The sequence below is a fragment of the Ammodytes marinus genome (genome assembly GCF_949987685.1).
Source record: "Ammodytes marinus genome assembly, chromosome: 14".
Taxonomy (NCBI): Eukaryota; Metazoa; Chordata; class Actinopteri; order Uranoscopiformes; family Ammodytidae; genus Ammodytes; species Ammodytes marinus.
This window is the reverse complement of record NC_137218.1, coordinates 12,464,897-12,477,720: the sequence shown is the minus strand read 5'-3', so window position 1 is coordinate 12,477,720 and position 12,824 is coordinate 12,464,897. Positions and strand designations below refer to the sequence as shown.

The window sequence follows — 12,824 nt, the reverse complement described above, 5'->3', positions numbered from 1 at the left end:
CATGGGATCATCAATTATCTGTGCAAAGTTTTCTTATTTTTTCTTCCTCTGGCGGAAATGGGCTTCCATAGACTTTAATACATCAAGAGAGTTACAACTTTTATCAAACATTTTTGTAAAAATCTACTGATGATTCTGCATGGACCTATAAAGAAATTCAGTCATGTTTTTTTTTGTACTACGTCACTACCGGCAGGATTGGGAACGCCAGGAAGAACAGAGCGTGCGCTCTCAATGAATGAAACCGAACGGCAAACTTCATTCACTCATCTTTTTGACAAAACTTGACAGTGTTTGCCAAGTTTTACACGTTAGGTTGACCCACCAGGTAAAGACACTTAAACAGTATCAGCGCAGTCAGCTAATGTTAGCTAGTTGGCCGGTTACCGCGCGTGTTTACATTGTTGCTAGTCAATGTTAGCCATCTCAAGCTAAAAATATCAACATCAAGCACTTTCAGTGTCTGCTCCTATAAGGTTGCATTTGGCCGTTCTGTCTTGAATGACCAGTTCTTTACTATAGGGATGTCATGTTTGGCTCATTGTTTCCTTATTAGCTACTTTGTGTGTTTTGCTCGAGCTACAGCCAGTTACTGTGTGGTGTTCTGACACCTCTCCTGATACTTTGACTATTCCCCCTTTCTCTTTGCAAGGTGTACGTGTGCATGTTGTGTTACTATCGCTAGAAATATTTGAGTGTGAGCGTTTGTCTGTGCGCTTGCGTACCTTACTCCAGCTGCAGTCGACTGCGGGCGTGTGTGTGTATGTGAGTGAAGGGTCCGTGTGTGCGCCATGTCGGTATCAGTGATCATAAAGTGGGGAGGTCAAGAGTACTCCGTCAGCTCTCTGTCTGAGGAGGACACGGTGATGGACCTGAAGCAGTCCATAAAGACCTTGACTGGGGTGCTGCCAGAGAGACAGAAACTACTGGGACTCAAAGTCAAAGGTGAGAGGGCCATTTGTACCCGGAGGAGCCTGTGTAAATATTGCCATGTTCATCCACATTCATAATGAGTTGGTGTTTTTTTTTGTAAACACATAATTTCCCTTTCTTATCTGCCTAAAACCATATTGAGTGTAATTTTATATATATATTTAAATCATGGGTATTGACTAACTGAATCTAGCCTTTGACCCGTCTCTCTTTTCTTTTCTTTTTTGATCAGGTAAACCTGCTGAGGATGAGGTGAAGCTGGGCTCTCTGAAGCTAAAGCCTAACACTAAGATCATGATGATGGGTACCAGAGAGGAAAGCCTGGTAAGTGACCGCGTGATAGAGAAATGAACTGATAGCTATCTGGTTAGCATTATGAATAAAGGACTAGTTGCCCGGCTAAATGTGTAATTTCCGGTTTCACGTAACACAATCGGCTATTCATTCAAATAGTAACATGATAAGCGTGTTTTCTTACTTTTGGTCACTAACTAGCTTGGATAAGATGGTCATCAATAAGTGGTTGGTTTAGGTGATAATCCTGCTAGCATGTTCACTACAGTGTCCTTTACATGTTGCCTAATTAGACTTATTTACTGTGCTGTGTTAAAGGTTCCCCCTCGGTGGACTGGCACATTTTAACTGTGGGTGTGTTTTGTTTTGTGAAGGAGGAGGTTTTAGCCCCTCCCCCAGAGAATGATGACGTGGTCAATGATTTTGACATCGAGGAGGAGGTCATTGAAGTCGAGAACAGGTCAGATATGATCACGTGTTTTGTGTGTGCGTGTGTGTGTGTGTGTGTATGCAATTGCATCAACGCAAGAGGACAGTAGTGATAGGAGGACATGAGGGAATATATATCTGTGTGTGCCTATGTCTGTAGAGAGGAGAACCTGGCTAAAATAGCCCGCAGAGTCAAAGACTATAAGGTGGAGGAGATGAACCCTCCCAGAGAAGGCAAGAACCTGCTGGTACTGGATGTGGACTATACACTGTTCGGTAAGTTGCAATGACACCAACATGTTTTCTCTTTGAGAATATTAAGACGTTTGTTAAAATCATAGCATGCTTAAAGTAAGCACTGTATGTCTACTGTAACTGAACAGTTGAAAACATTTGCTTCAATACAGTGTTTCCAATGAGTCATTTCTTCATGAGTGCACATGCTATCTGAAGGAGGTTCATTAATATAGGTTTGACACAGTTTTAGAAAAACATCAGACTTTGACAGATTGATACTTTTGCTGACCCCTTCTGTAATGGTAGAATAGAAATCTAAATCCATCCCTTTGTCAGCCTATTAGTTGCTAGTTTTGTTGAGGACACAACCATTGTTGTTTGTATCCTATGTGTGTTTAGATCACAAGTCGTGTGCAGAAACGGGTCAGGAGCTGATGAGACCATACCTGCATGAGTTTCTGACATCAGCCTACGAGGACTATGACATTGTCATCTGGTGTATGTATCCTCTCCCCTCTTCTTCTCAAGGTCTAGACTCAACTACATGCATTACTGTAGAAGAGCTTGAGCACTTGGTTAAAGTGTGTATGGAATTCATTGGTCTCTCTGTGCTACCAACAAATCACTGCTTATGGAATATATATCTTACACATGTGCCTTCTCCCCTTAGCGGCTACAAGTATGAAGTGGATTGATGCCAAAATGAAAGCAAGTATTCCTCTTGTTTTTGTTCAATCAGATCATCTCCTGGTGTCACCAGCTTCGCACTACAACTGTACTGTACCCTTATTTGCCAAAAGGTGGCAGTGTTGTTCAATTTAACCAGCAGTATATTGGTTTGGAGGGGAATAGAAGATAACACTAGTGTGTGTGTGTGTGTGTGTGTGTGTGTGTGTGTGTGTGTGTGTGTGTGTGTGTGTGTGTGTGTGTGTGTGTGTGTGTGTGTGTGTGTGTGTGTGTGTGTGTGTGTGTGTGTGTGTGTGTGTGTGTGTGTGTGTGTGTGTGTGTGTGTGTGTGTGTGTGCGCGCAGGAGCTGGGGGTGACAGACAACCCTAACTACAAGGTTACGTTCATGTTGGACAGTGCAGCAATGATTACAGTACACACCCCTAAGAGAGGGGTTGTAGAGGTAAGTCCACTCGTAGGTGATCATTACTGAGCATATATTCACATATGTCAAAAGGATTCACACAACAGAAGAAAGCATTAATATTACTTGTATACTTGTTGACTAGTGTTTCAGGGGCTTTTTCCTTCTCTTTACCTTTGGATTATGGATTGCAACTTTATTTTCTGCAACACATTACACTGTGTTTGCCTTTTTACCTTTTACTTTAAGCAAAATCATGTGGTGTGATGGGAAAATATCACCTCTCATTATTGAATTGATATTTAGTAATAGTATGAGCATATATATTTATATGCTCTTCCTGATTCTGGAGAACCCTCCACAGCTGCAGGTGTGAACTCTTAAGTGACACTGCAGTGCTAGAGATGACGGATCAGTTTGAGAAAGGGCCCACACACACATGCAGAAATCACATGTCTCTTCATGGAGCTTCTGGCTTTTTGCTTTGTTGAGAAAGGTGATAGCTTGCAGAGTGTTTTAATGGCTTGCACGTATATCCAGGTCAAGCCCCTGGGTGTGATATGGGGGAAGTACGAAGAGTTTTACAACAGGAAGAACACCATTATGTTTGACGACATCGGGAGAAACTTCCTCATGAACCCACAGAACGGACTAAAGGTAGGCGGGCAGCAGCAGCATCATCATCATTATATTGACCTTCTCCTGTTCCTCGTCATTTTCAGCAGTACGCACACGTTTTACTGAAACTAATACTCTGTGTGTGTGTGTTTGTGTCTGCACGTTAGATCCGACCCTTCATGAAGGCCCACCTCAACAGGGAGAAGGACAGGGAGCTGTATAAACTGGCTCAGTACCTCAAAGAAATCGCCAAGCTTGAAGACTTGAGTGGGCTCAACCACAAACACTGGGAGAGGTAAGCACAGGCTAAACTGGCTTAAGGACTGTTGCATGAAAGCAGCGACGTACCAAATATGTGCAGCACCAAAACAAATATACCAACATACTCTGTAAGCAAATGTTGGAAATCAGTTTAAATGGTAATAATAAATAAACATGTATTTGTGTCTCTGTCTTTGTAGGTACCTTTCTAAAAGGCAGCACCACTGAGTAGAGACGGCATCCTTGGGAAAAACTGGAGCTGGACTCTGCCATTGCCATCATCCAGTTCTCACACACACAAACGCTACTCCAAGTCCCTAATTTCAGTCCTTACAACAGATCCTACACTAACCCTGCAGCTGCCGACACTCAACAAGCTCAGGACTGAGATAGGATAACCAATTAATGTGTTTGCATGTTCTCTGTCTCCAACCAAATATTGCACATTTACTTACAATAATCTAGGTGGTTACAGCCAGTCTAATATGTGGGTAAAAAAAACAACAACTTATGTCCTAAAATATATCTTGAAGTAAGGTCAATAACAGTGTTTTCACCCCTTTAACTGAGATGTTACCATTTGTATCTGAAGAGGCAGAGATAAAGATAGTTTAGCAAGTTCATCTGGAAAGTCCAATCTGCACTGGTCAAAATCAAGTCCATGAGCATCAAACTGAGGCTTGCAACCTACACTATTTGACACATAATAATATGCAATAATCCTCAAAGCTACTGTGACATTAAAAAGCTGTTGAGATAGATACTGGTTGTAGCAGAAAAACCCTTTCATCAAAACTACGTACAGTCACCTGCATGTTTGGATGGAAGACTGCTGTCATTTCTTGTTACTTGTATGCAGGGGTCACTGGGCAGCGTCTTTGAAAATTTGGTACGTGCAGACTGTACACATGCACAATGTAGAGCACATAGATGGTCAGGTTTCCCTGGCTGGTTGGGAAATGTATTTGTGTGTTTTTTACTGTGCATTTCCATTGTTACATGTCAGCTTTGTTGAATCAATGACACCGAGATACAGACATCTTTTTTATGCAGATTAATTTGTCTGTTTTTGTTTGGAGCTTTTTATTAAACTATTGGTAAATTGAAATCTTAATGAACAAAGTGAGGATGAGGGATGATGATGATGATGATGGGAATGCGAAAAACTAACAGCATAAAATGTGCAATTTACAGTTTTTTGTATTTATTTTTCTTGGTAGCTTCCTCATTAATGCAATTATTGTGTCTGCACTTATTGTCAGCGGTTATTTTAAGTTATGGATTTAAAAAGGGGAAGGCGTGCCCCTCACCTTATGAAAAAGTAGCACCTGAAGCTCGTGGGAACTTTTGTCAAGTTTACAGCTGTCTTGGACATTCAACTTTTGTTTCATTTCATGAGATGTCCCATTTTTGTGTTTTGCTCGTCACATCCCTGACATCCTTGCTGTAAATATGACAATAAAACTTTTTTTTGTACCTAAATTGCCTCTATCATTCATTGGTTTTAACTCATTTCAAATGAGTGGTCACAGATTATTAATTATAATACTGAAAAATGTCATTACCTCAGTTTTTGAAATACATTATAATATGCCAAACGGTGCAGTAGATTTAAAATCCATTTATTAGGAAATGTTGATAAACATGAAACAGCAATTCTGCAAAAGATAGTTATAAATAGGAGTTGCAAAGGGCATACTGGGATGTGTAATTGATTTAAATCTTTACAAATAACGTTTGAAGAATATACTGTAGTTCTAAAAGAGACAATTTGAATGAATGATCAATAAATACTGTACAGTTACACATTCACTGCCAAAGCACAACTATGCTTTAAATAAAAAAATGTAGGGAAAAAGAAAATAAATCTTCCATCCTGGTGAGCTTCGGTCCTTTATCGCCACAGTTCAGTGAAAGGAACTAGCATTGATCCTTGATGATGTCTTTCTGCCCTCTGGAAACAGGTTGGAAAAATAAACAACATGGATTGGATTAATTTTGGTGGCACCGGCATTATTTGGTTAAATCATAAACTCTCATGCAAAACACACCAGTGTTTGGACCCTGCTGCTAAGCTTTTGGGTGCCCTAAGCTTAAATTGTCAGTGGTGCCCCCCCCCCCCCCCGCCCCCCCCAAAAAAAAACACCAAGATGCAGCATTTACTAATAGAAAGAGCAGCTTAACTTGTGAAAAAAGGTGCCTCATATCCTACTAACTGCCTTTGCAAAGGAATTGAGTGATAAATTCATAGACGGATTATGAGATAATGCGCCCCTGGGCACACACTCTTAAGGGGCCCCCCACTCGTAAATATCCAGTCAGGTACACTGATATTTCCATAGAGATACATACAATTAATGGCAAAAACATATTAAGGAAGTCAGTGTTTCCCATAGGATTTTGGGATATTGTTGGAGGGACCCTATTGGGGGTTCGGGGGCATGCCCCCCCGGATTTTTTTTTACCTTTTTAAAGTAAAATGCATCAATCTGGTGCACTTTGAGAGGAAATTTTAGAGGCTATATCAACTCCTGAGATGCAGAAGGAACATTATTTTTCAGATTTTTCTTAAACAGGCAGCACTCCTTACTCTGCAACTGTAAAAACAGTACAGTAGATTGGTCTGCAGATCCATGTTCTATGATGGAGGGGCCCATTTCAACAGATAAAGGGTGGATAGCTACTTTTTATGAACAATTTAGAATTCACACATAGAAAGCTTATTTGTGTGTGTGAGGGGGCCTTCAAGGCCCCTCATGGAGCCCCTTACACAGAGCTAGTAATGCTGTTGTTTTTAACTTGCCTTTGTATTTCTCCCCTACTAGTTGAGGGGCCCATGATGATTTCTATCTTGTTACATTCTGATGAGTATACTTATATTTAGGCTATTCCTTTTTGGACCCTGTTATTGACCCTGTTATTGACATCAGTGACAGAGCTCTTTGACTATGCAACATGAAAAGTTACTATCAGTATCTCTGGCTAAGGGCCCCCCCTGAGCCCTTGGGCCCCTGGGCCTGTGCCTGGTATGCCTGTGCAGTAATCCACCCCTGGATAGGTTGCACAATTAAGACAAAACAACAATGGGCCTGTTCATAACTAATTTATATATTTTTTGTAATGTAATGATCATCATGAAGTTTTTTTAAAAACCTCAATGTTGGGGGGCCATCGGATCATATATTTTTAATTTTTCATAAAAAAAAAAAAAAATATATATATATATATAAAAAAATTGTTTTGGGGGGCCCCCCAGGAACTTGGTGCCCTACGCACTCTGCGTACCCTGCGTATAGGGAGCGGCGGCCCTGCCTGTTATTGACATGAGTGACTGAGCTTTTTAGCAATGCAACATGAAAAGTTACTATCAGTATCTCTGGCTTAGGGCCCCCCTGAGCCCTTAGGAACCTGGGCCTGGGCCCCATAGCATGTACAAGCAGAGGGTGGGGCCCGTTTAAATTTAAACGGGTGAAACATAGCTAAGGCCGCTACTGCTCACGATGGTCCAAGAGGTGATACACTTACTTGCAATGGCTCCAGTCGCTGAAGGGCCCGCTGGTGTGCTTGTCCTGAGCTCTCACACAGAAGACATACCTCTTGTTTTTGACTTGGACCTCATACCGAGGTTCCTCAGTGGTGTTGTCCTGCGTGATAGAAGAGGTGACACGTTTGAAGACAATGAAATGTGTTGAAGTCATTCAGTGCCTTTTCACAGCAGCTGTATCTGTATCTTGAATCTGATCAACATGTATTGTTTTACCAGTATGGGATGATGGCTGTCACAGGAGTCATCGCTGCGGACCACTCTGACCTGGAACAGCAGGCTAAAGAAGGTGCAGGGCTTCTCCCAGGAGTCAGGGTGGCTCCAGCTCCACACATTCCCAACACCAAGGTGCAAGTTGGGGAGCACGTTGGGCCTCACTGGATAGGATGACGAGAGAGAGAGAGAAATGGTGTGGTAAAGGGCGTGAAGTGGAGGGATGTTGCAATATTATGGTGGATGGATAAACTACAAACAAGTATTTGCATCACACACCTGTCAAAAAGTAGTTGCAGAATATTTCATGAGAGCAACTCATTGTAAACCCTGATAGAATGTATGACGTGTTATATCATTGATTAGGCCAGTGGTTCTCAATTATTTTCTGTCATGCCCCCCCTAGGGGACAGAATTTTTTTCGCGCCCCCCCTAAATTGAAATACTATTGAGAACCTGCTAATATTTATTTATTTATCCGTACAAAACCACTGAGTTTCTGGCACGAGCATTCTGCATACAATCACCTTATTATCAAATTAGATAACAAATTAGCTGAGATAACTTCTGCAGCAAAAAAAATCAAAGTTCAGTTTATTAGCTCAATTCGTAACATTTAAACAAGACTGCTCAGTCTGTGTGAATCTCAGGACAGAGAAACAAGAGCAAATGATTCACTGAGGCTTGCATTTTATTCAAAACATTTTTAACTGTAAACATAGTTAAGGTGGTGTTTTTTTATTATTATATAGGCCAATAGGCCTTCTGTAATGCGATAACCAATAATTCATTAATGTTATTATTAGTCTACTTGCTTGATTTCTTTTTAAATAGCCTACAGAGACACTTGGAGACACATGTGGACATTTATTTACTGCAAATCGCGGCCTTTCGCGCGGATATGACCATACACAAGCACACATCGTGCTTGCTAGCACTTTTTTAAAAAAAAAAAAATTTTTTTTTTTTTTTTTTTTTTTTGGTCAGTTGGAAATCAAGGCAGCCCACGCCCCCCTGACAACTCACGGCGCCCCCCTCCAGGGCGCCCCACCATTTGAGAAGCACTGGATTAGGCTATTCCCCACTTTAAGGTTTAAGTCTGCGATTCTGGAGAATGTCTTGTCAAGATCACTTTTTGTGAAAATCAGTGAATATCTCCTCACTGCTTGCTACCTGTTTGTAATGTGTGTGCGCTGAAAAAAAAATCTGTGTTCATACACAGCCTAGGCTCTGTAAACGGGTATGTTGCCAGTTATAGTAGGACACGTTTTTTTTTACATAGGCCTACACACAGAAGTTACAAAAGAACCACTTACCGATCTCTCTCAGGTAGAAAGCCTTGGTGTAGGCCTCTAGGCGAGCGTAGCTGTAGACGTGAACGGTGAGGATGATGCGGTGCTGCTCCTCTCTGAATGGGCAGTCGACATCCTGACACTGCATCCCTAGTCCGTCAGCATCCAGCTCGCAGGGAATCTTCTGCGAATGACTAAAATTAAGACAAACTTGTTCAGTACAAATACCATGGAGAACAGCAGCACACAGGCATCACAATGTACTCCTAATGTGAGTATATATAGGAAATGTTATCCTTACCGTTCTGCCTTCACCAGGAGCACGACAGCGTTGGATCTGCCCCGTGCTCTGGTCCAGTTACAGTGGAATGAGCCATTATAGTTGTGTGCTGAACACTGGATGTGACCTGGAGGAACAAGGAAAACGCTGTTTAGCACACACTCCATGTCTCACCCTCTCTTTTGTGTTTCCGATTCATTTATATAGAAGGTTAGTTCCATCATTTAAACAACAACACAACACGACAAATCATTGCCAGATTAAGGTTGTAAAATGAATATAGTTTATGTGATTAGGCCAGAAACTGACTAACCCCTTCATACCACCCTCTTCACTAGATTTAACATTATGTTTTTTGACACTTTTTGTCAAAATCAATGAATAACTCCTCACTATCCGCTACCTGTCCGTACTGTGTGTGCGCTGATTCTACAATATACAGCCTTAGCTCTGTAAACTGGTATTTAAACAAAGGTTCTGTAAACAAATGGAGCCTAAATTAGCTATAGCAACATTCTTGTTTACCTGGACTATGTCTGTGTATTAAAACTTTATTAGCTGACTGTGAGGAGACACTGATTTTGACAAAAATGTATTTTGACAACAGGCATTCTCCAGAATCGCTGACTCCACCTTTAATGTGTACATTCTTTGCTCTTTCCCTGCCTCCTCACTCATTCTGTGTCTTTCGTATTTTACCTTCTTCGGGAGACTTTTCTTCTAGTATTTCAGGAACGTAGGTCTCGTTGTCTATTTGAATCAGAATGACTGTGTGGTTGAGGTATTGTTCATCTGGGCCGAGGTGACAAGTGAAGTTTCCTCCATCCAACTCCCTCACCAGAACCGTGATCTGGTTCCCCTGCAGAGCTGGCATGAGCTCGCCTGAGACAAAAGACATGGGTCAATGTAAGAACAATATCAATGCTTGAAAATGTCATAAAAACACAAGGAAAGATTGAAGAAGTATTCATTTCTTTTTTGTCTTTGCAGAAAAATGCAGTATTTATAAAAAAAGATGTAGTAGTATGCTATGATATTGTAACTATATCATATTGACACATACTATAGCAGTATGGTAAAAGAAGTGCATCAGTTGCAGTTGTTTTTACCTTTTTTCTTCCAAAACACAGGCTGGTTTTGATACGCTTCGCCACAGGTCAAAGAAATATTCACCGCATGATCCTTACGATTAGGCACCCTCAGGACCAGAACTAGTTTTAGATGAAAAATAAAAAGTAAAGAAATACACATAGCAGCTTGAATCAATATTTACAGTGTGTGAGGTGGAGATAAATATTTAGTAGAGTAAGGAGGAGTAACCAACCATTATCCATTAGAATATCTATGTCTTCTTGGGTGCTGACAGAGCTGGCACTGCACAGTGCGGCATACAGAACCAGAAGGAACAATAAACGCATCTGGAAGAAAATGACAATAAGTTAGTATAGTACTGGGACCAAAAGCAAAAGCTGTGTATTTCATTTATAACCAGGCATTTTGGGGCACGTTAAAGCTTAAATATGTGTGTCTGCTTTCTCCTCCTAAGCATCTCACTACTAATTTAAAAGAAGTTCTGACAATGCTGTAAGGAAATATGTTCCTTATATTGAGACGATCATCAAACTCAGCTGCGTTTAAGTTATTACTTGTAAATATCACCTGGATTACAAAAAAATATCATCAACAATCTTTCAACTTCTGTCAATGAAATTCTTGGAAACAGGTGTTAAATTAAATTTAAATGAATATCTACTAAATTGCTGGGGGAAAAGAACAGTAGGAAAACATATAAATTAGTGCGTTATAATAGATCTTACCTTTAAGTCTGGACTTGAGAGCCAATATCTTCACAACTTGAAGCCGACCTAGCAAGTATAACAGAGACTATGAGATGTGAATGAGCATGTGCTAAGTTAGTCTGCATGGATCTGCTGCATGCTGTCCCTGTATATAAGTATGCCAGAAGCAGAAGGTCGAAAAAACCCCAAACACAAAGAGGAACTGCTTCATGTGTGTGTGTGTGTGTGTGTGTGTGTGTGTGTGTGTGTAAGAACTGACTAATGACCAGTATACATATTTGAATTATTACCTGAGAGTAGAGGCTGATGACGTAAGAACATGATATAATCCATCAGTGTGAAAGGACAAATTGATTTTTATAATCAAGCAAAGGAACAGACCCACGGCTTAATTTCTCCAACCATCTCATAGTTATCTTTCTGACCACCAATCAGTGTTTTGCTTGGCACATTGTAATCTATCTAATCGGTCACAAGGATGATGACAAAGGCACAATTCACATTATACAGTTTTCCATTGAGAAATTGTTTGCTTGTGAAGCCACAATGTGGAGGAAGTTGGGAGTTGAACAAAAGAGACAGAAACCAAAGGGAAGTGGGAAGTGTGTGCACATGACAGTGTGTGGGATATTGGTTGGATGGCGTACTAAAAAGATGAACAGGTACCTTGGAAATGTTTTTTAACATTCTAAGGAAAAAGAACATGAAAGCCAGTGTCAGCGATGACACCTCCATCGAAGTGGAAAGGGGAATAAAGTCACTGGGATGAAATAAAAGAGAAAAATAAACTGAATAGTTCTCAAACTAGTTTTATGAACACAATGTTCTCTGATGGAAGAAAAAACGCATTAGGGAAGTTACCTGTAAAGTGATATGATTTATGGAGGGGTTTCCATTATTCATTCTGCTACTATTTCAACCACTGACATTTACTGATGCCAGTGTTTAATGATAAGCAGCAGACCATTTCCTATAAGTATAGGCTACACCACTAACTTAACTATAGTAAGGGGTTTCTTTTGGTTTAACAGTTTTAGATGACAATGTGCTTTTGTGGTTTCAATCAAAATCACCTTTAAATTGAATCATATTTTCTTAGTATGTTGCTCAGGTACAAAGTGCTATCTCTAGGCTTCTTTGCACCTACATTAATACCTTGCATATGTCCCAAACCACAAACCGCAGCAATATTCACATCACTGAAAAGTTGTCTCTCTTGGCATGTGTGCATGTGCTCTAAAGTTCTAAACAGAGCCACTCTTGTACCCTTGAGTAGGTCATAATGTACAAACGCATTTCCTGAAAAAAGCAACCCTCCACTGACCGGTTCAAGGGCAACCACGAGGATTAGGGGTTTAATGCCACACTGACCATATCATTTATCTACTTCCCCTGTCTGGCACTCATGCACAGACTGACCTTTTCATATTTTATAGCATCAAAGTTGACTGTTTACTCTCCTTCATTTACAAAGGCTCTGCTGAGTAATGGACAGAGCACTTCTTCACACAATGCTTCCTTACAGTGGCTCCCTCTGCTCTCATCATGGTGTTTTATTAAGGAATGTTCCACATTCTGTTATTGTGGAATGAGTCAATTTAAAAAAGGGAAGTTTGAAATCAGGAAAGGAGGAATTCAAAAGAAAAGGGAAGCTGCAGTGAAGTATTATTGCTGTTAAAAAAAGAGAGCTCAACCTCTTAATCAGTTGTGCTTTTATGAATAATTTTTTTCTTATTTTATTTTATTCATATTGTTGGATTTTTAGAAAAAATAGCTAATTTTGGGAAATCCGTTATTCACTTTCTTGCAGCAGGAGACCTTTGGTGACACTTTT

At 40.5% G+C, this 12,824-nt stretch overlaps 2 protein-coding genes across 3 annotated transcripts; one reads left to right on the top strand and one right to left on the bottom strand.

Annotated features, from left to right (window-relative positions):
* The first annotated feature begins 190 nt into the window (after positions 1–190).
* ublcp1 (ubiquitin-like domain containing CTD phosphatase 1) lies at positions 191–5,338 on the top strand. Of its 2 annotated transcripts, none has more exons than XM_080041571.1 (11): positions 191–328; positions 736–945; positions 1,166–1,257; positions 1,602–1,687; positions 1,817–1,932; positions 2,293–2,391; positions 2,564–2,601; positions 2,924–3,022; positions 3,524–3,640; positions 3,769–3,896; positions 4,063–5,338. In XM_080041571.1, the coding sequence occupies exons 2-11, from the start codon at positions 792–794 to the stop codon at positions 4,088–4,090; spliced, it is 957 nt and encodes a 318-aa protein (XP_079897697.1). In that variant the 5' UTR covers positions 191–328; positions 736–791; the 3' UTR covers positions 4,091–5,338. The 2 variants fall into 2 exon arrangements, with proteins under 2 accessions (XP_079897697.1, XP_079897696.1); XM_080041570.1 differs by having other exon boundaries at positions 194–328; positions 653–945.
* Positions 5,339–5,675: 337 nt separating this feature from the next.
* Positions 5,676–11,090, bottom strand: il12bb (interleukin 12B, b). Its single transcript, XM_080040916.1, has 9 exons — positions 11,009–11,090; positions 10,516–10,609; positions 10,301–10,402; positions 9,891–10,073; positions 9,213–9,318; positions 8,936–9,105; positions 7,623–7,783; positions 7,388–7,506; positions 5,676–5,816 (listed from the first exon to the last, which is right to left on the bottom strand). Exons 2-9 carry the CDS (start codon positions 10,607–10,609, stop codon positions 5,783–5,785), a joined length of 969 nt encoding a protein of 322 aa, XP_079897042.1. The 5' UTR covers positions 11,009–11,090; the 3' UTR covers positions 5,676–5,782.
* Positions 11,091–12,824: the final 1,734 nt, after the last annotated feature.